The sequence below is a fragment of the Neofelis nebulosa genome, chromosome 9 (assembly GCF_028018385.1).
Source record: "Neofelis nebulosa isolate mNeoNeb1 chromosome 9, mNeoNeb1.pri, whole genome shotgun sequence".
In the NCBI taxonomy this organism is placed as follows: Eukaryota; Metazoa; Chordata; class Mammalia; order Carnivora; family Felidae; genus Neofelis; species Neofelis nebulosa.
In genome coordinates, this window is record NC_080790.1 from 139832084 (window position 1) to 139855688 (window position 23605).

The 23605-nt window shown below is 62.5% G+C and overlaps 1 protein-coding gene across 4 annotated transcripts in view; it reads left to right on the forward strand.

Moving 5' to 3' along the window:
• Positions 1-16198, forward strand: part of CDH4 (cadherin 4) — a 540313-nt gene extending 524115 nt beyond the window's left edge. Inside the window, exons 10-17 of one of the 4 annotated variants that reach the window (XR_009249149.1) lie at positions 6399-6652; positions 7120-7262; positions 10347-10580; positions 11666-11899; positions 11983-12122; positions 12731-12895; positions 14113-14382; positions 15090-15201. Coding sequence is in view for 3 of the 4 variants with exons in the window: in XM_058686129.1 (XP_058542112.1) it covers positions 6399-6652; positions 7120-7262; positions 10347-10580; positions 11666-11899; positions 11983-12122; positions 12731-12895; positions 14113-14294; positions 15090-15282 (1545 nt within the window). In the remaining variant the exon portion in view is untranslated. Of the gene's footprint in view, positions 1-6398; positions 6653-7119; positions 7263-10346; positions 10581-11665; positions 11900-11982; positions 12123-12730; positions 12896-14112; positions 14611-15089 lie in introns of those variants that run through there. The other 3 variants (XM_058686129.1, XM_058686130.1, XM_058686131.1) reach the window with 3 other exon arrangements.
• The last annotated feature ends 7407 nt before the right edge of the window (positions 16199-23605 follow it).

The window sequence follows — 23605 nt, forward strand, 5'->3', positions numbered from 1 at the left end:
ACAGCTGCTGTCATGACACAGACTGGCTGCCTCCCCACCCGTCCCCCAGTGTTCGAGGAAGGTCACCTCAATCCCACCAGGGTCCCCAGGTCCCTTGGAGGCATTGGGCCCTGTGTTGGGTACACATCACTGCCCGGCCTGCAGGAGTTGACAGTCTGCAGGGGGGCATGAGAAGGAGCCACGGAGACGTTCTCGCCGCAGACGTGCGTGAGGTGTGCCTGCCTTCTGTCACACCACCCGGCTGCTGTCTCCAGCCCCTGTGCCCCCCAGAGTCCTGGGACCTCCTCTGCCTTCGGGGCTGACCAGGTGCCCGGTAGGGGAGGAGAGCATCCCTGGGCCACTGCAGAGATGTGTGTGGCCAGCCTGGCCCTCGGCCCCCTGGCCCAGGCTGGCTGCGTTGTCCCTCGGCCCTGAAGTCTGAGGAAATACACAGTCCCCTCGGGCAGGTCTTGCCCTGCCCCCCACGCCCCCGGCCCCCTCCTCCCCAGCCCCACTGGGCCTGCTATCTCTCAGGCTCTAGCCAAGCTGGGGCACAGCCGCTCTGCTCCCAGGCCCCCAGCCCCGGTGGGCATCTGTCACCATCCCCAGCCTCCTCGAGAGCCCCCTCCCTCTCCCCACACGTCCCCCTTCTGTCCCTCCTCCAACCCCAAAACCACAATCTCTCCCAAGGAGAAAACCACAGGCGCAGACCAATTACAGGCCCTTTCTCCTGCCTCACCTGGACCTCAGCTTTTGAAGCAGAAAAGCCAACAATTGGCCTCTTCTGTCCCCCCCTCGGCAGCAGTAAGGCTCCCAGAGGCCGAAGCGGGGTCGCAGGGGGGCAGGGGACCAGGGGTCGGGGGGGAACAGGGCGTGCGGCCCCCACAAGCCCCTCCCTCCACCAGCCCCGCAGCCCTGCAGGTGACAGCTCCTGCCCAGAAGCGAATCCCCCCACAGCAGGGTGCCCCCAGCCCCTCCTCTCTCAGCGAAGGGTCTTGGCCACGTCCGGGGAGGCAGCCACGGTGAGACCAGGGAGCACACACAGCCGCCCTGATGGAAGCTGGAGGGGCAGATTACCTATCGATTTCCCCATTACAAGCGTGTTTTATTTCGCCCTCCGACAGACGGTTACTGGCCGTAACAGTGTTTCTGGAAGGTGTTCTCACTCAGACCGGTGACACTATCTTAATGCATTACACGCAGCGTTATTCCGTGTCCCCCGGGGACTTGAACCAAGAAACAGGGAGAAAGATTACTTCCTGTGGTGGCTGGTTCGCGGACAAAACCATGACACTTAAGTGGCGTCGCCCAGTCCCCAGACGGCTCTCGGGGGGTCCTGGGGGAGGCGCTGGGACACCAGCCGCCGTTTGGCCCCGGAGGACCCTGGACACAGCGTGGGTGCAGGTGTGTGCTGTGGGCCTGGAGGCGATCGGACATCAGGACAGAGGAACCGAGCCCACACCTGGGAGGGACAGGGGCTCGTGGCCTCTGGCCTGAAGTCCCCCGGTATGGTTCGGGCCAGCGTGCCTCACCACACTGGCCACCCGCTGGGGCCGGTGAGGGTCCTGCCCGGGTGACATCAAGGCCCTCCCGCAAACACGCGCCTCGCAGCACCCAGCATCGCGTGCCAGGTGATGGGCAGCGGTGGGCGACCAGGGAGGCGTCAGACCATCCCCCGCCGCCCCAGGCCGACCCACGCTGGCTCTGTGCTGAGACACAAGGTGAAGCCCCTCCTCAAAGGGCTGTGAGGGGCAGGGGAAGACGGCAGTCGTGACACGGCCTGTGCCACGGAAGGACGTGGCGTCTCGTGGTGGGCGTGGGGCGGGGCTCCCGGAGGCCCACGGGGACCACGCCTGGAGAGGGCGATGGGGACATCAGGCCAGAGCCCCGGTCTCTGCCGTGGGGCCGGCCCCGGGGTCTCGTGAAGCCCCGCGCCCACCCCCTAATATTATTCACTGCTCTTAAATTCCTTCGTGTCCTACTTAATACCCCCTCTGTCGCAGTAGCTGAGAAGGCGTGGCTTTGATGCAGTGCGTGTAAGGTTTCTAATGCTCACAGACGAGCTGCTGGGGATGGAGCTGGGTGGGGGGGGAAAGGGGGCTCAGGTCGGATCAGCGGGGCGGCCCCGCCACCAGCAAGTCGGGGGTCCGCAGCGAAAACTGACACAGCAGATACATTCCTCTCCAAGCAGAAGCACGTTCGACTACTTTCCGTGGAAACTGGCAGGAGTCGGACAGCCGTGAGCCTGTTCCGTATCCCCCGCCATCCACACTTGTGCCTGAAATGTGTTTTTCAGTCCCCGGCCTCGTGATTCTCCACCCCTAAGTATGTCAGGATGCATCGCCCTCAGACACGCGTTCCGCTTACGTAACCAGGTACCGGACCCGGGCCGTGTTTCCTTCAGAGTACAAATCTGTCCTCCGGTCCAAATCTGTGCTCCGTTCCCCTTAACCTTCCTGAAAGTGTCTGTCTGCGGTGGTTTTTCAGACCCGGATCTGAACGGGGTCCCTGCATCCCTTTGGTCGTAGCATCTCTCGAACCTCTTGTACTCTAGAGGATCCCACCGTCCCGTCCACCATCCACCTGTCGTAGACACAGCGGCAGATGGCCGACGGAATCTGGCCCCGCGTGCCGGATTTGTCCAGTCACCTCGTCACGATGTGTCTTGCTCCTCTTCTCCCACAATTCCCGTGCCCTGGGACTTAGACCTGTAGGGTCCCTCCGTAGGGATGAGCTTTGCGGCTGGAGCGGAGGAGTCCCATCAGGAAGCCCCTGGCCGTCCCTCTCTGGCCACGTAAGCCTGCCCACTGAGCTCGGGCGCTGACAGCCCCTTCCGTCCTTGTAGACCCGACTCCCCCCCACCTTATGACCAGCACGCGGGCTGCGGCGTGACGTTTCGTACCCGCAAACGTGCAGTCCTCCGTCGGTCCGCCTCCGCTGGTCTTCTCATCTGCTGGTGGCCCTTGTCCGGATACATATCTCCACTCGTACAAATCGGTGCTTTTAAGAATCAGTCGTTCCCTGGCTGCGATGAGTCAGTACTACAGAGCTTGCCCTCGGCAGCAAGGGCTGTGCACTTAGGTGAAAGGCAGGTCGCGGTGGTCAGAGCAGCGGCCCCCCAGAGATGCCCGGGCCCGAGTCCCCGGAACCTGCCAGTGCATAGCAGTCAGCTAGGGGCTCTGGGAGAGGACGCTACCCCAGGAAGTCCGGGTGGGCCCCCTGGACTCAGCCTCTTTGCGAGACGGGGGCAGGAGGTGAGCGTCGGAGGAGCCGTGGGGAAGAGGCAGAGCTCAGACAGCACCACACGGGGCAGGTTGCTGCTCGGAAGGGGGAGGAGGGGCCAGGAGCACGGGGGCTCCGGGGGCTGCAGAAGGCAAGTGTCCGGGAGGGCGCGGCCCCACCCACACCTTGACCTCAGCCCGGCGACGCTGAGTTTTGACTTCCGACCTCCAGAATTGTAAGATAACAAATTGTGTTGCCCTAAGCCACTAAGTAGGAACACGAAACCAGAACGGGGCCCAACAGGACACGCGAGATCAATCCTGTACGCATTACTTCTCTTCGTCCGTTCTCAGCCTGGCGGCTGGCCGCGGTCCTTTCGAGTTTCTGGTGCTGCCGTAACAAATCACATCGAGCCCGGGGGAGGCGCTCAACACACACACTATTCTCTCCCACGTCTGGTAGTCGGATGTCCAAAATCAGCTCCACTGGGCCAGAACCAAGGAGCCGGCAAGGCTGGGCTCCCCCTGGGGATTCCATTTGCTTTTTCCAGTTTAGAAACCACATCCCTACACTGTGGCCCTTCCTGCCTCCTCAGAGCCAGAACCTCGGTGCTCACACAGCTGATGCTGTGTCCCTCTGTCTCCCCTTGTAAAGACCCTCGGATGGCATTTCAGGCCCCCTGGGGAGTCCTGGGCCATCTCCCACTGCAAGACCCCTAACTTCATCATGTCCACAAAGTCCCTGTGCCATGGAGGGCGACGTGGTCACAGATTCCAGACATCAGGACCTGGACATCTTTGGAGACCACTAATCATCCCACCAGAGCAATAAACAAAATGTGTGTGTGTGTGTGCGCGCGCGCGCGCGCGCACATGTGTTCATTTTCTCACTACGGTTAAGAATGCGTGGATTTTTTTTTTTCTTCAACGTTTTTTTTTTTATTTATTTATTTTTGGGACAGAGAGAGACAGAGCATGAACGGGGGAGGGGCAGAGAGAGAGGGAGACACAGAATCGGAAACAGGCTCCAGGCTCCGAGCCATCAGCCCAGAGCCCGACGCGGGGCTCGAACTCACGGACCGCGAGATCGTGACCTGGCTGAAGTCGGACGCTTAACCGACTGCGCCACCCAGGCGCCCCGAGAATGCGTGGATTTTTGTGTATTCACCGTGCTTCGGTCAGCTGCAGTCATGATCGGTTCTGGCCGGTGGGAAGTCCCCTGGCTGGTTCCTGGGTCCCTTCCTGAGTGCTTCCTTGCACTGTGGCCCAACCGGATGCCCCCAGTTCATCTCGCGGCCCGGCCTGCCTCCCGTCTGGGTCGGCCATTTCTCCAGTGAGAAGGGTACTTAGAAGCCAGCATCCAGACGGCGGAGGGGCTCGCTGCTGCCTGCCTGCCGTTTCTCCTCGGGGTTCCAGGGGGCAGAGCGAGGAAGCAACCCTTCACGTGCCCACCCTGCCCGGCTCCATTCACTTCACTGACTCAGATGGCCGTTTTATTCGAATTTAACTGGAGGATTTTTACTTAACTTCAGTGACTTCATACTCGTCTTTCCTTTCTCGTACCCGGAAAATCTTATTTCCTAAACCACGTTATTACACGCGTTTATTTACCTTATCCTGGAATATGCATCAGAGGCTTTAAAAATAAGCCCAGGGGCCACCTGGGTGTCTCAGTCGGTTGAGCGTCTGACTTCGGCTCAGGTCATGATCTCAGTTCATGGGTTCAAGCCCGCGTCGGGCTCTGTGCGGACAGCTGGGAGCCTGGAGCCTGCTTTGGGTTCTGCGTCTCCCTCCCTCTCTGCCCCTCCCTCACTGTCCTCTCTCTCTCTCTCTCCCTCTGTCTCTCTCAAAAGTAAGTAAACATTAAAAAAGAGAGAGAGAGAGAGAGAAACTATCATCTACATATTGCCCTGGTCACCCAAAATCATTATTCTCTTGAGAGTCATGTTGATATATAGTTGACTTCATTTATTTCAGTTTGCTTGCAATTTTCGGGGATCGCTTTACACGCCTAACATTACTCGTACTGTCTTACCAGTGGCTGTGTAAGGTGCCATACGGCTCCAGAGCCAAAGCTCTGTGACGGCGTGTGCCCAGCAAACTCGTGCCCCCGGCCCTTCCCTCCACCCTGTTCCATCCCCCAGCCGGCAGGGGACCATTTTCACGCGTTCTTGCGATTCACCCCTACGGTCTTCCTTTCCACAGATGCGAACAGCTACACACACAACCCCGAGCTCCTCCCCCTCCTGTGCACCTGCTTCTGCCCCCCGGCAGATCCCGGAGCTCCGTCCACCTCGGTTCACTGTCTTCCTCATTCCTCACACCTCCCGCTGCGCCCGTGCAGTCAGCTCGGCTCGCCCAGCCGGCGCTCTGGGCATCTGGGCTGCCTCGGGCACACGCCCTCCGTGAACCACCCAGATTCAGCGGGGGGGACCCGTCCGTGCGTAGGTTACCCCGCAAGGGTCTGAACAGAAGTTGGAGGTGCTGCTACAGGGGGTCCCGTCGTGTCCTGGGGTGTCGTGTCATGTCGTGTTGCGTTGCTTCCTGTGAGACTGCCGCAGCCCGCCTTTGAGCCGTTACGTGCAGTGACATATGCCGGGGCCCCAGCGCCTCCGTACAGCCTCCCTCCCTCCCTGAGCTCTGGCATTTATCAGTCAGGTTCCCGGTGCCCCAACAGGGCGTAACCGGGAATCATGTCAGCGCAGGGGCCACGCCAGAGGAAAGGGAACCCACAGACTTGATGCGTGAGTGTCCTGAGGCTGCTGGGCGGGTCAGAACAACAGAAGAGGACCCCCCCCCCGTGGCACCTAGTAGGGCACCCCTAGACAGGCAGCAGTGGGGGCCTTGAGCGAGCCAGGCTGGAGGGAGCGGCACCTGACGAGGGAGCCGCAGAGGGGTGCCGCCACGGGGAGCCGGAGCCCCCGGGAGCCCTGCCACTGACGTCGCACGGCATGATGGGAAGGCGCGGCGGGGGCCCTTTTCCCCAAACTCTTTCTCCCCCCGCTGGCAAACTCCATGGGAAGCCAGAGACAAGGGGCCGGCCTCCCTAGGGACCGGCCTCCTGGGCACAGAGCGGGCGGGAGGCGCAGGCACAGACTGGGGCGGCGGGTGCAGACCAACCAGCCCACGGCCCCCACCCTCTGAGCCGGCCCCGTGGGTGCCTGTGCCGGCTCACCCCCGGGGCCTCCCTTGTTCCAGGCAGTCGACTACGAGCTGAACAGAGCGTTCATGCTGACCGTGATGGTGTCCAACCAGGCGCCCCTGGCCAGTGGGATCCAGATGTCCTTCCAGTCTACGGCAGGGGTGACCATCTCCGTCGTGGACATCAACGAGGCTCCCTACTTCCCCTCGAACCACAAGCTGATCCGCCTGGAGGAGGGCGTGCCCACCGGCACCGTACTGACCACGTTTTCGGCAGTGGACCCCGACCGGTTCATGCAGCAGGCCGTGAGGTGGGTCCCGACCCGTCTTGTGCGTCCGGGCAGGGGGCACCAGGAGCTCCGGGCTGGGGACGGCGGGGATCACCTGGCCCATGTGATACAGCCACTCACCCAAGAAGGTGGAAAGTTTTCCACACGTTCAGCAGTATCTCGAGTCAGGTCAGTCCTGGTCCAGGTCGCTGCGGGTCCCCTGGCCTCTCCGTCTTAGTTCTTCAGTCTCCCCGTCTGTAAAGAGGGGACAATGAGAGTATCTGCCTCCTGGGGTCCTTGTGAGGATCGGGAACCCGTCCGCCACGGCGACCATGAGCCGCTGTTGAGGGAGGACCCCATCCCGGGCGGCAGGGAAAGCCCCGGGGTCCAGGTGGGCGCCCCGCAAGGGCCGCGTCCTGCCGAGTGCAGGCTGGCGGGTCCGGTGGCCAGGGCAGGCCGGGGGCTCGGGGTCACTCCCCCCTTCACCTCCTCACCTCCTCCCTCCTCAGATACTCCAAACTGTCGGACCCAGCAAACTGGCTGCACATTAATGCCACCAACGGTCAGATCACCACGGCAGCCGTCCTTGACCGCGAATCCCTCTACATCAAAAACAACGTCTACGAGGCCACCTTCCTGGCAGCTGACAACGGTGCGTCCCACTCCAGGGGGTGACTGTCGGGTGCTCACCCCTGCCGTGCGCTTTATGGCAGGGAGACCGAGTGAGGCCCGTCCAGCACCCGGAGAAGGTGGAGGAGGGGAGCAGGGGGGCACCCGCCATGCCAGGTGTCCTGTGCGGAGCCGCGAGGGGACCTCATCGTCCTTCAGTGCCCTCGGAGAGGCCCCTCTCTGCACACGTTCAGAGCTCTGGGCTGCCTGACCACCAGAGGGGGCTGGGGAAGGGACTCCTCCAAGCAGCCCTGGGGCTGCCACCCCTTGTGACTGACCACCCCTGACCCGGACCCCGGCAGCCTCAGTCCGAGCAGGGGCCCACGAGGGGCCCCAGAGGCAGGGCAGACACCCGTGAGAAGCCACGTGCCAACCGCATGAGCCCTGGGAGCCCGGAGAGGGTGATGGCGAGGCCCCCGAGCCAGACCGGGGAACCCCAAGGAGCCTCGGGTAGGGGTGAAGGTGAACTGGGCCGAGGCAGGAGGGCTGGGCAGGGATGAGGGAGGGAGGGCTGAGCAAAGGCGGCAGCAGTGGAGCCAGGATGGGGCAGGAAGAAGGTTCACGCGCACTGGGGCCTCCCAGGGGTGTGGACAGATGGGTGCTGGGACTCCAGGCCCCACGGCCACCCCGCCCCGGATCCAGGGCACCCAGGAGCCGGCAAGGCCCAGAGCCCAGGGTGTCTACCCAACTCTGCACAGGAGGGGAGAGGAAAGATCCCAGAGCCAGGAATCAGTCCCGGCACCACTTGGTGGGGAGAGACCTGACCGCTCCGTGCCCCAGTTTCCTCCTCTGCAAAGTGGGGATAACCCTACCGCCTCCCCTGGGGCTGTGAGAATTGATGAGCTGGTGCCCCCTGAAGCACTGGGAACAGGGCCCGGCCCAGGTCAGCGCCACTGCCAGTGCTGTCATTGCCACGAGCTCCTGCTGTGTGCCAGGCGCTCATCAGCCGACCGAACAGACAAGGCTGACATTCCAGGGGCCCGTGTGTCAGCTAGGACCAGGTCCAGCCGCGTAACGGTGATAGAAATCGCAGCGTGAGTGAGGTTTCTTTTCTCCCACGCGAAAGAAGACTGGAGGCAGGCCGGCAGCCGTGGGTCTGGGGTCTGGTTTGAGAAAGCAGGCTCACTCTGGCCACCTGTGTGTCTTCAGCGAGCTACAGCACGGTCCACAATGGCTGCCGGTGCTCCAGCCGTCACGACCACATGCCGGCAGACAGGAGGAAGACCAAGAAGGGCAGGGACACATTTCTGCCCTTCTAAGGACTTCCACCCCCAGCTCGTAAAGGCCAGGACTTAGCCACGAAGCCACGTTTCATTGCAAGGGATGTTGAGAAATCTGTCTTCTGGCTGGGCAGTGATGATCCCAGATAAAATCTGGGGCTCCAGGTCTTTTAAAGACAAACAGGGAAATGGATATCAATGGACACCTTAGCAGTCTCTTGGCCCCACGAGACGAATGAGAAACAAGTCAACCAGATAATTTCAGGGAGCAAGGTCTGGAAGAAAACAAAGCAGGGCATGGGAGGGAGGGGCCGGGGCTTCCACTGTGCTCCCGAGCCGTGGGGCCAAGACCTGTGGGACCAGAAGGAACGAGCCAAGGGAAGATGGGGTCTCAGGGGAGTCCCAGAGTTAGGCAGCAGCATGTGCAAAGGTCCTGAGGCAGACCTACGCCCGGTGGGTTCTAGGACAGTGGTGCCGCTGAGGCTTCAGAAGCAAGAGTAGCCCTTGCACAAAGGCTCGTCCCACAGCAAGTGAAAGCTGGGGCCCAGTCACCACCTGCTGGCCTCCCTCCTGGCTTCCCTGACCCTCGGGGTCTGCAAAAGCCCGGCCCTGGAAGCTGACGTGAGGTGTGCCAGCCCCGCTGGTGGGGGTGGTGCCCCTCCTCCAGCAGCTCAAGCTGCCGGATTAGAAAGTGGTTTTAAATGAACCCGTGCCCAAGCAGCAGAAGGTAGAGGGCAGCCCGAAAAGGGGAGGCTGCACCCAGCCTCCTAGGATCGGAGGACGGGCTTTGCTGCAAGGAGCCCAGGCTCGGGAAAGAGAAGGCGGGTGCCGGCGGCACGGGGCCCGGAAGGGGTGGGTCCCGGCTGGTGAGCGCCGTCTGCAGCCGTGCATCAGTAGAGCTCTGCGTGAGTGCTGTGGGCAACGGTGGGCATGTGCGTGTGTGCACACTGTGCGTGTGCGTGTGCATGCGTGCATGCGTGTTGAGTGCTGTGGACAACTGTGTGAGTGCTGTGGGCAACTGTGCGCGCACGCGTGCACGTGAGTGCTGTGGGCAGCTTGTGTGCGCGTACATGCACATGTGTGCATGCGTGTGTGCGTGCATGTGTGCGCGTACATGTGTGTGCGCGTGCATGCACGTGTGCATGGGCACGTGTGTTTGCATGTGTGCGCATCCATGAGTGCACGTGTATGCGTGTGTGTGCACATGTGTACACATTGTGTTGCGTGCATGGACGCGTGTGCATGCACCTGTGTGCTGTGGGAGACTGTGCACATGCATGCATGCACGTGTGTGTGCGCGTGCGTGCACGTGTGCACAGGTGTGTTTGCTGTGTGCACGTGCATGCATGCACATGCGTGCATGCATGTGCGCATGTGTGCATGTGTACATGTGTTGCATGCACGTGTGTGCTGTGGGCGACTGTGCACATGCATGTGTGCACACGTGTGTGTGCGTGTTGCGCGTGTGCACAGGTGTGTTTGCATGTGTGCACGTGCGTGCATGCATGTGCGCACGTGTGCGTGTGCATGTGTACACGTTGTGTTGCGTGCGCGTGTGTGCTGTGGGCGACTGTGCACGTGCATGTGTGCACACGTGTGTGTGCATGAGCACACGTGTTGCGTGTGTGCATGCGTGTGTGCGCGCACACACTGGCAGCTCCACAGCTGAGTGGTTGTGTGTGTTGTACAGCAGGTGTTGGTGAAGGCTCAGGGCTGTGGACGTGGCCGGGGATCCATCCCTGGGTAGGGCAGTGGGGCTGGGGCGGGTCCCACGTGCATCATCGTGTGCCCGTGGTCGTGGAGAATCAGGAGCACCCCCGCACAGTCACCCTGTGCCTGTCCCACAGGGATCCCCCCTGCTAGTGGCACCGGGACCCTCCAGATCTATCTAATCGACATCAATGACAACGCCCCCGAGCTGCTGCCCAAGGAGGCACAGATCTGTGAGAAGCCCAGCCTGAACGCCATCAACATCACCGCGGCCGATGCCGACGTTGACCCCAACATTGGCCCCTACGTCTTCGAGCTGCCCTTTGCCCCGGCCGCCGTGCGGAAGAACTGGACCATCACCCGCCTGAACGGTGAGCCCGCCTCCGGCACCAGCAGAGTGGACACGTCTGGGGCGCAGCACCCCAAGGGGGCCCACGGAAGAGTGAGCGGTGGAGACGGGAGCCCTTTCCCCCCCACCGGACCCCCACGAGGCAGGGGACGCTGGCCGTGCTCCAGTCCGTCCCTGAGGGGGCCATGAAGGCAGTCCCACTCTTAGAACGAGCACGGCCATCAACATCCTGCAGCCCCAGCCACTCATGTCTGTGACTGCTTCCTGCACGCGGCACTGACTGGCGGGACCCTGACTGATCTATTTCCGAGGGCAGTTTCCTAGGTGTGGATTTGCTGTATAAAAGGGCATCCAGATTCTGAAATTTTCTAGCACCGAGGATGCATCTGGAAAGGTCACACCAATTTGTAGTTTGACCAGGAGTACAAGAGAACACCTGCTTACCCAAGCCCTCACCAACACTGAATGTCATTATTTTTTGGTTTTTAGAAAATGTTTTATGCTTATTTTGAAAGAGAGAGTGTGTGAATAGGGAGAGGGGCAGAGAGAGAGAGGAGAGAGAGAGAATCCCAAGCAGGCTCCATGCTGTCAGCAAGGACCCCAATCCAGGGCTCAATCCCACGAACCATGACATCACGACCTGAGCCGAAATCAAGAGTCGAACGCTTAACTGACTGAGCCGCCCAGGAGCCCTGAATGTCAGTTTTAAAGAGCATTTTCCCAATATTAGCCAAAATCATTGTCTCCGTTTTCATCTCTTAACTACCAGTGCCCTCTTTTCATCTATTCATTGGCCATTTGCTGTTTCTTCCGTTAATTATTCAATGCCCTTGCCTAATTTTCTTTGAGGTTTTTTTGTAATTGATTTGGCAGAACTCTTTATATATTAAGGAAGTGATTTCTTCATCCTACACGTTGCAATTGCTCTTTTCTTGAACTGACATCTTTTCACTTTACGGAACGATCTAGCGCGTGCGTGTGTGCGTGCGTGCATGGACCAAATATATTTTAGATTTTCGTGCTGTCAGACTCTCTGTCCCCTCGAAGTCCTGGGGTAAAGGAGTGCTGGCTGCAGACTGAACGAAGCCTGTCCTGTCCCTCTGCCAGGTGACTATGCTCAGCTGAGCCTGCGTATCCTCTACCTGGAGGCTGGAATGTACGATGTCCCCATCATCGTCACAGACTCCGGGAACCCTCCGCTGTCCAACACGTCCGTTATCAAGGTCAAGGTGTGCCCGTGCGACGAGAACGGCGACTGCACCACGGTTGGCGCCGTGGCGGCGGCCGGTCTGGGCACCAGCGCCATCGTGGCCATTCTCATCTGCGTCGTCATCCTGCTCAGTGAGTACGGCTGAGCCACGCATGCGCACCCGTGCTCACGCGCGCATGCGCCCCTGCTCACGGCGCGGCCCCTGCCCCCACAGCCATGGTCCTGCTGTTCGTGGTGTGGATGAAGCGGAGGGAGAAGGAGCGCCACACCAAGCAGCTGCTCATCGACCCCGAGGACGACGTGCGTGACAACATCCTCAAGTACGACGAGGAAGGGGGCGGCGAGGAGGACCAGGTGAGGCGCGTGGCCGCGGCCCCCTCCAGGCTCGCAGCTGGAGGGCGTTTTGTCCTTCGTCTCGGTGCGGAGGGGCCCACGCACCTGCCAGGGCAGCAGAGGTGGGCGTGGCCTCCCCGCCCGCCCTCGCCCGCACCCGGGGGCTGGCACGGCGCCCCCCATCCCGCTCTCCCCCCTTAGCCGGGACCCCAGCCCTGTCCCCGCCCGGCCCGCGCGCACAACGGGGACGTGCACGGGGCGCCTGGGGGCGTGGACTCCAGGGAGCTGCCTGGCTGGACTCTGGGTCTGAGGTGGCCGTGGGGGACTTGGGGCGGCTGTGCACCCCACTAGAGCTCAGTGCCCGCTTAAGACAGGTGAACGGGAGCCCCAGCCCCGGGCTGTTCCCGGGAACAAAGGAGGCGCGTCCTGGCAGGGGCGGGGTGCGGTCCCCGGGGCCCTGGGGGAGCGTCCGACCGGCGAGGGCAGCCTGGGGTCACGGGCAGGACTGGGATGAATTTGGGGAGCGGGCTTTGCGGGGAGGGCAGACCGGGTGACGGGACGGGGCGGCAGGCGCGCTGGGCGCCCCTGCGCGCGGCCCCCGCTGGTACCCCCGCCCGGCCCCTCCCCAGGACTACGACCTCAGCCAGCTGCAGCAGCCGGAGTCCATGGAGCACGTGCTGAGCAAGGCCCCGGGGGTGCGGCGGGTGGACGAGCGGCCCGTGGGCGCCGAGCCTCAGTACCCGGTCAGGCCCGTGGTGCCGCACCCGGGAGACATCGGGGACTTCATCACCGAGGTGGGTGCTCCGCACGGGGGCGAGGCCGCCCGAGCAGGGCCGCTCCGCTGAGCCAAAGGCCCCGGTACCGCGCACAGGCCGCAGCCCCTCCCCTCGTGGGGCGGCCAGGCCGGGCTGCGGGGACAGATCCAGACCGGGGCTCAGGGGTCACCCTGTCCTCAGCGCCCCTGTGACCGCAGGGGCCCCGCGTGTCCCCCCCGTCTGCTCTCTAACGCTGACGCCTCAAGGGGGGCTGGCGATGTGTGTACCCCGCCCGTGTCAGAATCTAACCGGAAAATAACTGACTTACACAGATGGCAGCCCAGGGGGTGGTTCCGCAGAGACACAAAGGTGTCTCAGGACGCTCCTGAGACGCGTCACCAGCCGCAGGTCACATTTCTTCAACTGCCCCAGAGCTGATCTGCCTCAGGCGGCACTTACTCCCCGGGACGTGATGAAATTTCAAAACCCCTAATCTGGGATTCAAAGCCCATTTCGGATAATTCTTAGAGAAAAGTAAACATGGAAACTTCAAACCATTCTTACGGAGGGGTGATACGGGTGCCCTTCCCAGGGCAGGGCTGGGCAGTGAGGTGTGTCGCAGCCAGCGGTCGCTGTGGGCACCCAGGCCACCCCGCAGTGACCGCCCCGGGGCCAGCGGGAGCCCCTCCCCACGGGGACGGCCCAGGGCGGGGCCAGCGGGAGCCCCTCCCCACGGGCTCAGGAGCAGGGGTGTGCACCCACCACCCCCACGGTCCCGGAGGAGGCCACAGGACCCCTCGGGCGGAGAGCGCAGCTGCTGGCGGGAGGAGAGAGGGCCAGGGCGCACGGGGAGGGGCTCTGGCAACACCTGCTGCGTCCCCGGTTTTGTTCACGGGGACGGTGACCGTGGGGCAACTTGAGACTTCTGACTTGTGGCCACCTCGGGGTCACATTCCAAGTGGCAGAGACACGGGATCGCGACCTGTCTGCCCCCTGGGGAGGGGCTGCTCCCAGGCGCAGGCCCCGCCCAGCCCTCTCGCCTCACGGTATCCGTGTGGCCCCCAGCATCTAGTGTGCCACCTGTTCCCCCTTCCCTACACCCCAGCCCTACTCCGTTCTCTGAGGCCCCTCGGTTAGACAAGGCCGCACTTAACTGAGAACCTACTGTATGCAAAGCTCAGCCTCCTGGCCTGCTCCCCACCGCTCCCGGGCGCCCCCGTGTCCCCCACCCCTCACCCCGTGTCTCTGTGACCCAGGGCCTCCGCGCCGCGGACAATGACCCCACAGCTCCCCCCTACGACTCCCTGCTGGTCTTCGACTACGAAGGCAGCGGCTCCACCGCGGGCTCCGTCAGCTCCCTCAACTCGTCCAGCTCCGGGGACCAAGACTACGATTACCTGAACGACTGGGGGCCCAGGTTCAAGAAGCTGGCGGACATGTACGGAGGCGGCGAGGAGGACTGAGCCGCAGAGGGGCCTGTGGGAGGCGCCGGGCTGCCCGGCTCTCTGTGGACGTGTCCTTTAGTGGTGTGTTAGGGGGTCCCTCCCCGCCCCAGCCCCCCCAACAGGCGCGCGTCGCCCACCGCAGTAGCTGGCTGGCGCTGGAGGAGAGCGCGAGGCACTCTGTCTTAACTTGAATTTCCTAGAACAGAAGCACTGTTTTTAAAAACAAAAAAAGAAAAGTGCCTTTTGGTACGTGTATCAGATTCCCTCAAACTCAGGAGTGACTAAAAGCAAGCAGACAGACCACGTACGGCCCCCCAACCCCAGTCCTGAGCGCCACCCCCCCCCCCCAGCCCCAGCCAGTCCCAGCTCTCTGAAGGCACCAATTAAGGAATCGGGGAGAAAGTGTCCTTTTTTTTTTTTTTTTTTTTTTTTTTTTTTTTTTTAAAGTGGGTGATTTGCTTCACAAAATTTACAAAGAAAGCCCAGTTTGGGGTCCAAATCCCAACGGCCCTTCCGAGCCCTCCAGCGTTGCTCTACACGGTGGGGGTCTCCTGGGCCCTCAGGTGTCCTTGAGGCTGGAGGGCTGCAGGAGACCCAGCCCCGGAAAGTTCCCCGGGGGCAGGCCAGGCCTGTCCACCAGACGCACTGCTGTGTGCACTTGGCTTTCAACGCGTCTTTGGCTGCCCTCCGACTCTAGACGCTGTAAATAGCTGGGGCGGGTGGGGTTCCCAGGGGCTTCTCTGATGCTCACCATCTCTTCCCTCGGCTGTCCCCGGGTCCCTCCCCAGAGACAACTGTCACCCCAAACTCCACCCAAGTCCCCGTTGCCTTTGGTCCGGAAGAATACAGCGTCCCAAGAAGCCACAGCCCGAACCAGCCAGCATCCCCGAAAACCCTGCCATGAGCCCTCCGCCCCTCGCGACTGGATTCCCGAAGGACCCCGTCAGAGGCCCGGCCCCCGAGAACCGGACACATCCGTGAGGGCCGTGCGGACGGCAGGCAGGGCCGGGAACCCGCACAAGCCACAGCCCTTCTGCATCGGAGTCTCCGATGCTCCTGAGCTCACGTGCGCAGCAAAGACCTGCTCCAAGTGGCCAGGCTGCCCTGACATTGCTGTGCCATGGGTCCCACAGATGTGTCTGGACGGCACCCACCTGAAACAGCAGCCCATCTCCTTTCCTTTGGACCCAGCTCAGCCCCGAGCAGCTGCTCAGACTCCGAGAGTTGCAACAGCCCTTTGCACAGGCAGGTCCGACGCATACACCAGACTCGAGAGTCAGTTCCGCAGGACGTGAAAGGCGCCGTGTCCCCGGGGCCCACTGGGGAGACCCCACCGCGTTTGTTCTCTGGGTGAGAAGAGGCTCCTTGGTCCCCGGCGGGAGAAGACCGCCTCGCAGGAGAACCCTGGTCTATTCACAGGCTCCCCAAGAAAGGGGCCGAAGGGTGCACTGGCTGTGGGCGGGACTTGGCGCTGGGGTGCCCTCGGGGAAGCTGGCTTGCCTCGGTTTCCCGCCCTGGAGCCTTGAGGAAAAGCTTCAAGGGCTTGGGGAGGTGGGGAGGGCTAGGGCTCAGCTTGCTGTCCGTGCTGTCTGTCTGGTTGTCTTTGATGCAGTCTCAGCCTATGGCCTGTCCCCCTGCCTGTGGTCACCCTCTTTTCCAAACAGCTTTGGCCTCAGAGGTGTACATGGGGGCACGTGTGTGTGTGTGTGTGTGTGTGCAGTGGGTCTGGGTTTGTCCCCACCGGACGGCAGGCTTCCTCCGCGTGCCAAACTCCTTGCCAACTCCGCCGTTCTTCCAGAGCTGAGCTGGGGCCGTGAGCACTGGTGTGTGGCCGGCTGGTGGTGAGGCTGAAGTGGGTTCTGCCCCTGACCCCCTCCCCCTGCCTGGGGAGGAAGGGAGGGACCTGACCCCCTCCCCCTGCCTGGGGAGGAAGGGAGGGACAAAGACAGTCACTGTGTCACACGCTGGAAGCCCCGTCTATGCAGACGTGGGGCAATCTCGTGGGGGGTGGGAGGGCTGTAAAGGGGGACTAGGACCCCTGTCCAAAGCCGAGCTATGCAGATGCCTCGGGGCCAGGCAAGGACTGTCCCTGTGTCTGCAGATGTGGCCATTCGAGGGATTGCTGGTGGGGTCAGGACTGATGGGAGCGAGTTGAAATCTTGTGTGTTTTGTTGTTTTTGGAAAGTTCATCCACCTGTTGAACTTCTAAGTGTGAACACGGTCCGGGCACTGAGGCAGCTGTGGATTCTCCTCTGAAATCCCGACTCTCTCGGGTTTCCGGGGCCCTGGGCTTCCTCAGGGACGGACGTGCCAGGCCTGGCCCAGGACCCGGCCTCCTGCACACCGATCCCGTGGACCCCAGCACAGGTGCCTGTCTCCCCTGCCTCCTCGCCCCACACCCCTGCCCCTCACTGCCACCCGGCCCCTGATGCAGTTTGCCTAAATCCTACAGGCTGAGGCTGTGGCCGCCAGCTGGGCGGGTGTTGACGGGGGACTTCTCACACCCATCCCTGCTTCCAAATGTCTAGACAGCTGCCCCTCTCGCTCACCCCTGCAGTCCTCGGGGGCCAGAGAAAGATGGGGTTCCCATGCCCTCCCACATCCGCCTCGGAACAGGTTCCGAGGTCAAGCTAGCATTAGCTGAGTGTGCAAGCAGCGTCAGACGCCTCTCTCACGTGGCATGTAGACAACACGTGCCCGTGATCGGGGCCACGGAGGCCCAGACTCGGCACTGGCAAAGTGCCAGGGCATAGTTTCGTTTCTGTAGGGAATTTCGTTCTGGGAACAGGACACACCTGCACCGTAGGGTGGAGGCGAGAACGCGGCCGTGGTCGGCGGGCACCCCGGCCGAGGACCCCCGCCGCGTCTGTCTGGGCCTCCCAGACAGCCAGCCAAACGTCAGGGCCTCGCGATGCCTCAGTTTCCCTAGCGTGAGCACCGGCTGACGCACGGGGCGCCTCTGTCCTCTCCAAGGTACAAAGTTAGGGGAGGGGAGTCTCTTTGTCAGTGCTAGAAAAAGCACCAAAAAACCCGCAAGGTCTCGCATACGCAGCGCCACACCCAGCGCGTCCTGCGGAAGCGCTCGCACCGCACGGCGCGCACGTAAGACAGGTTCTGCCCAGCGGGGAGCCTCCTCTGTGTATAATTGGAACGCGTTTTGCTTTTCCTTTTCTCTCCTTTTTCCATTCTGATTTTTGTTTTTTGCATGTTTCTTTTTGAAAATGGACAAAATGTGTAGCAGCCCGCATGACTGTGGTTGTTTTGGGGAAAGATACCAGAGTATGACGTGTCCCCACTGCAACTCTGAGCACCGTGGAGTTAGGCAGACGCCCCAACTTTTTTTGTAACCGTCAACAGCACAACTATTTTGTATTGTTGTTTGTATCATTTTGTACCAAAAAAGCAAAAACAAAAACAAAAAAAGCCAAGGGAAAAAAAAAAAAAGGGAAGAGCGTCGATGTTTTCTCAATGTGTTTTTAGTGCCCGGCAGTCTTGGTTCCAAACTGAGTAGCGGCTTTGCGGAGCCGCCCTGTGCTGGAGCGGAGTCGGGGGCCCTGGCGCACTGCTCCAGACGAGTAAATAAAGTCCCCGTTTTAAATAGTCGGCTCAACCTGGCTTGTGTTTCTCCGAGCATTCGAGAAGCCAGTGGTGCCCCCGGACAGCAGGTGGCCGGATACGGGGCTTCGGTGTCGAGAGCGGGGTCTGTTCATCCGGCAGACGTTTCTGGGGCCCCTGCTGTGTCCCAGGCACGGTTCTGGGCTCTGGGAGCACGCGCGTGAACGAAACCAGGCACGATCCTCCCATCTGTGAGGCCGGGAAAAGCATACAAACGAAAGCCCACAGGCCGCAGGTGCCAACGTTTCCAGGTTCTAGAAGTTCTACGTCGAGCCCGCAGGTTCTCCTGCCTTCGTGATGCCACGGACGGCCAGAGTCACCTTGAGAGTCCTCATGCCACACGGGGCGTCTCAAGGCCCTGGCCGCCTCCCCGCCCTCCGTCTGCTGGGAACCCAGCCAGGCCGGGTGGGCCTCAGAAGCGCTCTGATTGGCCCAGCTCAGTCACATGACCTGCCCCTTGCCTCCTGGCTTGCCACTGCCCCAGGGGTGGCTCACACCTCCCCTGCCCCGCAGCCGGGCCTCTAGCGCAGTGCTGGCTGGCAGAGGCCGCGCACCCCAGCCCGACCAGGCTGGGCCGGCAGACGCCCCGCCCTCCTCAAGGAAACTGAGTTCAGAAAGCCCTAGGGGCCACCCTGCTCACCTGCTGCCAAGTGGTCCAGCCAGACCTGAGCCAAGGGGGCTGCTCCCTGCACCCCAGCCCCCCGCAGAGCTGACTCTCCCGACCTCCCTCCGGCCTTTACTTAGGCACAAATTTGCATCCACAATAACATGCATAACAAAAAGTCACACGGTTCATTACGGGTGCAGTTCATAATTACAGGCACAATTAGCCACTTGCTAATTTTGAGGGTGCCAAGCAAGCAGCTAATTACATGCATAATTAGGCTAGTGTTTTGGGCCTGGGACAGGCAGTGGGGGGTGGGAGGGCACAAACTCCTTATCATCAGACCCCCGGAGTGAGGCCCTGGGGGGTGGGGGTGGGGGAGACTGTGCTAAAGAACAGCCTCCCACACCCGGCTCTCCAGCACAGGGCTGGTCATCCCAGAGGAGTCCAGCTTGGGGCCTCTGGGAAGCCAGGAGGCCCCTTCCCTGGAGGCCCAGGAGGGGCATTCGGTCACTTCACACGGTGCACTGGCAGAGCCCCAGGGGTCTTGGCTCCCCCCCCCCCCCCCCCCCCCCCGCTGACAACCCACCCTGAGGGCCGGGGACCCTGGGACGGGCAGAGGGGCCACAGGCAGCTGCCCAGAGGCCCCATGAGAGGCCCCCTCCCCCAGGACATCACGGGGCCACGGCCTCAGGGGCAGGTCAGCCACCAACCCGAAGCCCGCCCTCCTGGCAAGAGGTCAATGCTGTGGCCTGGGGGAGGGCAGCAGAAACACTCCTTGATCCGATTAGGGCCAAGGCTTGAGGATGGATGTGGGGGGGGGGGGTGGCAGGAGCAGATGGTGGACTGAGGAGCCTAAGGCTCGTGGGGGCCCCTATCCCGGACCTGCCCCAGGCGTGGGGAGGCTCTGGCCATGTTGCTGGCTGTGCCCGTGGCACAGCCACACGTAGACAGTCTAGAGCTCAAGATGAGGCCAGCAGGAGTGGGTCTAGGGTGTAATCAGGGCTGCGAGTGGACCCCGGGGCGTGTGTTCTAAGGGGGAAGGGAGAGCCCGTGAGATGCAGGACAAAACGAGAAGCCCTCACGTTCCAGGTCAAGGTGCCACAAGCCATTGCCCGCCTCCCAGTGACAACACCACTGATGGACAGACCAGTGGCCGATGGCGCCATTACCTCTGTCCCGGAACGTCCACCTTAGAGCTGTTTTACCTGAGAAATAGACGTCTAATCTGAACCTGATTTTAACAGGCGAACACAGACTGGGCTCTGCCTCGTGGGAGTGCAGAGCAGGTGTCCCCACCTCCTCTCCCCTCTGACCCCAGACCCTGAGTAGCCCGGGGAAAGGTCACCCTTCTCTCCTCCCACATATTCCTTGTGTCCCCCGACCGGTCGGTCCCCCGATCCGCCCACCTGATGCTGCCCAAGCTGGTGTCCCCAGGAGCTGCCCTGTGCCCTGACAGCCCAAGGCCCGGCTGGGGGCGGGAGGAAGGCGCTGGGCTCTCACAAGGCGCCAGATGCCTCGACACAGGGTCTCACGGTGAGAAGTGCAGGAAACGCTCTGACACGCAACTCCGGGGAGGACGACAGTGGCTGACTTATGAGGCCACTTCAGTCCTGTTACCGTTAGCAAAGAACATACAGAGCACGGACCCCACTGCCCCCTGTGCCCCCACAACGGCCCTGAAGGGCTGTGAGCCCTGCTCCCACATGCCACCAAGGCTTGGGCGACTGCCTTCTCGGGCACCTCCCCGTGAGCGGGAGTGCTGGCCAGCTAACCCGGGCCTCGCCCCTCGGCGCTCAGGGCCCCTCTCTGCGCACAGCCCTGCGGCACCTGAGACCCAGGGCCAGTGCGTGGGCACAAGCGGTGGTGGCTCAACACCCTGCAGTCTGCGGCTTTCAGCAGCCTCACCGGAGACGGAAGGGGCCTCAGCCGCTGGGGGGGGGGGGGGGGGGCAGGGCCCCTCCTTAAGTGGGACCTAGGCCCAGAGGCTTCCACAGAGGGCCCGTCCCACAATGCCCACAGCTCCGCACCTGCTGTCCTGACCAGTGGACTCCTGAGGCTGGGGTGGCAGTAACCTTGTCCTGACTGAGGTCCTGACCCTCAGGGGTCACATCGGAATGGGGGGGCACGTGAGCCATCAGGACAGCAGCATCAGGCCCCACCAAATATGGGTCCTCGGGACTGACAGGGAGCATGGGCTCTGGGTGCCCACTGAAGGGCAGAGGGAGTGGTATGTGGCCGGGTGGCAGGGGTCGCTCACGCAGGCCTGAGTCGCCGGCTTCTCCTTCCACCCTCCCGACACGCACGCTCCCTCATACACCCCCAAACGCCCACCAGCTCACGGGCCGAGCCCCCAGGCTCACACCCTCACCTGCATAGGCACGTTCCCCGGGCTCCCGCAGGGCGCTGTCCGCTGTCCGCAGTGCTGACCCTCCGACTGGCGGCGCTCCTGCTGCATGGCTTCTGGAAATGTCCATAGGAAATTCCGCGTTCTAGGAACGAACTGTCTGCTTGGACATTTACCTCAGAGACCACCGTGGGGACAGGGAGGGGTGAGGTCCGGCCCCCTGAGCTGCAGCCACAGGGACACTGCTGCGCCGGGCAGTGGGCTCCCGGGGGCTCCGTCTGCACAGCCTCCCGGGAAGGCCCACGTGGCCCTGAATCTTCAGACTTCTCTGTGGGAAAAGCTCTCCCACGCGGGACCCTCCTCCTGTGCCCTCAGTCTCTCCTCACGGTCTGTATTTCTGTCTTTACAACAACTTAGTGACTTAACATTTACATGCTGTGGTCTGTCCCCCCACGTTAGCAGGGCAGCGACCTCCCTGGCTGTCCCTGCGAAGTTCCCAGCACCTGTCAGGGCGTGGCTGGGAGGAGCCCCCCCACCCCACCCCCGGCCCAGCTGAGCAGACCCAGGGGCAGCAGCGGGAGTGTGACCAGAGCCCGGCTGGAGTTAAGACCCGGGGTTTCGTCCAGCTCTGTCCTTCCTGAAGCTCGTGACCCTGGGCAGGTCCCTGAAGGTCTCCGGGCCCACACCAGCTGCACTGTGGGCAGGTGGGGAGACGAAGTGAGATGCGACAGAGGCCAAGTGCCCGCGAGCACTCAGGACAGCCCAGGGAGTATGTGGGGGCGGGGAGCCCAGCCGCATGGCCCGTCGTCCAGGGCCGTGTGCTCCTGTTACCAAAGGAGCAGAGCATGTGCGTGGCGTGAGGTGTGTGTGCAGAGAGCACGCAACCCCCAGCCCCCAGGTAGCCAGCGGGCATGTCGCTCCTGGGCCACGGGGGGGGGCAGCTGCGGAGGGGTTGGTCTCCTTTGCCGAGACCTCCACCCGCCACCACCGGGAAGGAGGCATCGATCTCCGCTCTCCGGGGCAGAAACTGGCCGAGGTGGAGGCAGAGAAGCCACATCGACTGGCTCGGATGGTTAGGGCTTTTGTTGGCAGGCTGGCGTTGACTTCTGCCCACGGTGTTGAGCCCGGCCGGCCCACACCCACCCACCCACCCAAACCGTCCCTCCCTCTTCGTACGGCCACCAAGGCCCCTAGACCCGCACCCCACGGAGAGCGACCTTGCCTCCCCCCCCCCCAACTGCGCAAGACTGACGGGCCCCCTTGGAGGGGACACCCACCCGGAGCTGGTAGGGGCCCTGGAAGAGCAGCCCCCAGGGAGGGGCAGGGCAGACCCCCGAGGAAGAGGTGTGGCAGCGCAGCATGCCAAGTGACCAGGCAGGGGTGAGCTCCCCGAACCCGGAGCGGGCTCCTGTGCCAGCGGCCACCCTGCTTTTCCCTCCCTTTCAATCTCTGGTATGGTTGTCATGGAAACCAAGAGGCTGGCGGTCAGGAGCAGGTCTGGAGCAGGCGGAAGAGGCCGGGGGCACAGGTCATGGGGCCTGCGGGGAGAGTCAGGTGGGGACAGTCACAGACCGGCGGACATCCTTCTCGGCACCCGCCCCTCTGCTGTCCCGGCCACACAAAGCCCTGCTCCTTGGTGGCCTTGGAAGTCCCTGTAGCCGAGGTCACTGCGAGGGAGGGGCTGTGTCAGAGAGGAAACGCCAGCTCGGGCAGTGGGGCTCCGGCAGTGGTGAGGACCCCCGAGCCACTTCTCTGGAGGGTCCGCACTGAGACCCAGGTCGACCCAGCTTCAGACGTGGTTTGACCTGCACGGCTTGCTGTAAAATGCTCTACTGACGCACCAGTGTCCCGTGGCTGCCGTAACAGAGGACCACAGACTGGGTGGCTGACATCAGGCTGATTTTCTCACAGATCTGGAAGCCAGAAGTCCCGCACTCGTGTCCCCGGGCTGATACCCAAGTGTGGGCGGGGCCAGGCTCCCTGCGCAGGCTCTGGTTAACCTGTAAGCCACGGTGGGGTTTGGAGAGGGGGATGCTGCCATTGTCCCCGTTTCAGACACGAGGAAACAGGCTCCGAGGGTGAGGTCACGTGTGCCCAGAGGAGGGGATGTGAGCCCCGATTCGGCCCTGGGTGCACAGGGGACCCTGGGCAGCTGGGCAGGAACCCGGCAAGGTGTTTAGGGGTAGGTGCAGGCTGAGGGTCCCCTCCCCACCTGCCGGTGCCCAAATGAGGGGCCTCGGTCCGGTCATGTCCCCCTCAGCCCAGGCACCCCCAGGGCCATGCAGACATAACCTCAGCCGCGGACCGCACGGCCCGGCATCTCCCTCCTTCCCCGCTGTCTCTTACGTCTGACACCGCCCTACCCTCTGCCCGCCCCGCATGGTGGCGGTCTGCCTGCCTGGCTGCATCGGCCCTGCTCTTCCGGGGTGGGAGTGAGCAGGACTTGGGCAGGTTCCCTTCCCAGAGAGAGGGATGTGGGGGAGCCATGTGGAGGAAATGCTAGGAGTCAGCTCTCGGGGCTGGGCTGGACGTGCAGGCCCAACTGAAATGACAAATGAAAATCTAGTCACCGCCTGCCCCCGCACCTCCAGAAAAGGATCAGTGCTGGGCCTGCAGGCACAGCTGGATCCAGGTGCTCCAGTAACACCAGCAAGAAAGACTCTTCACTCTGCCTCTGCACTGGCTGAGTCTCAGTCCAGCTCCCCACAGGACAGCCGGTCCTACCAGCCCCAACCATG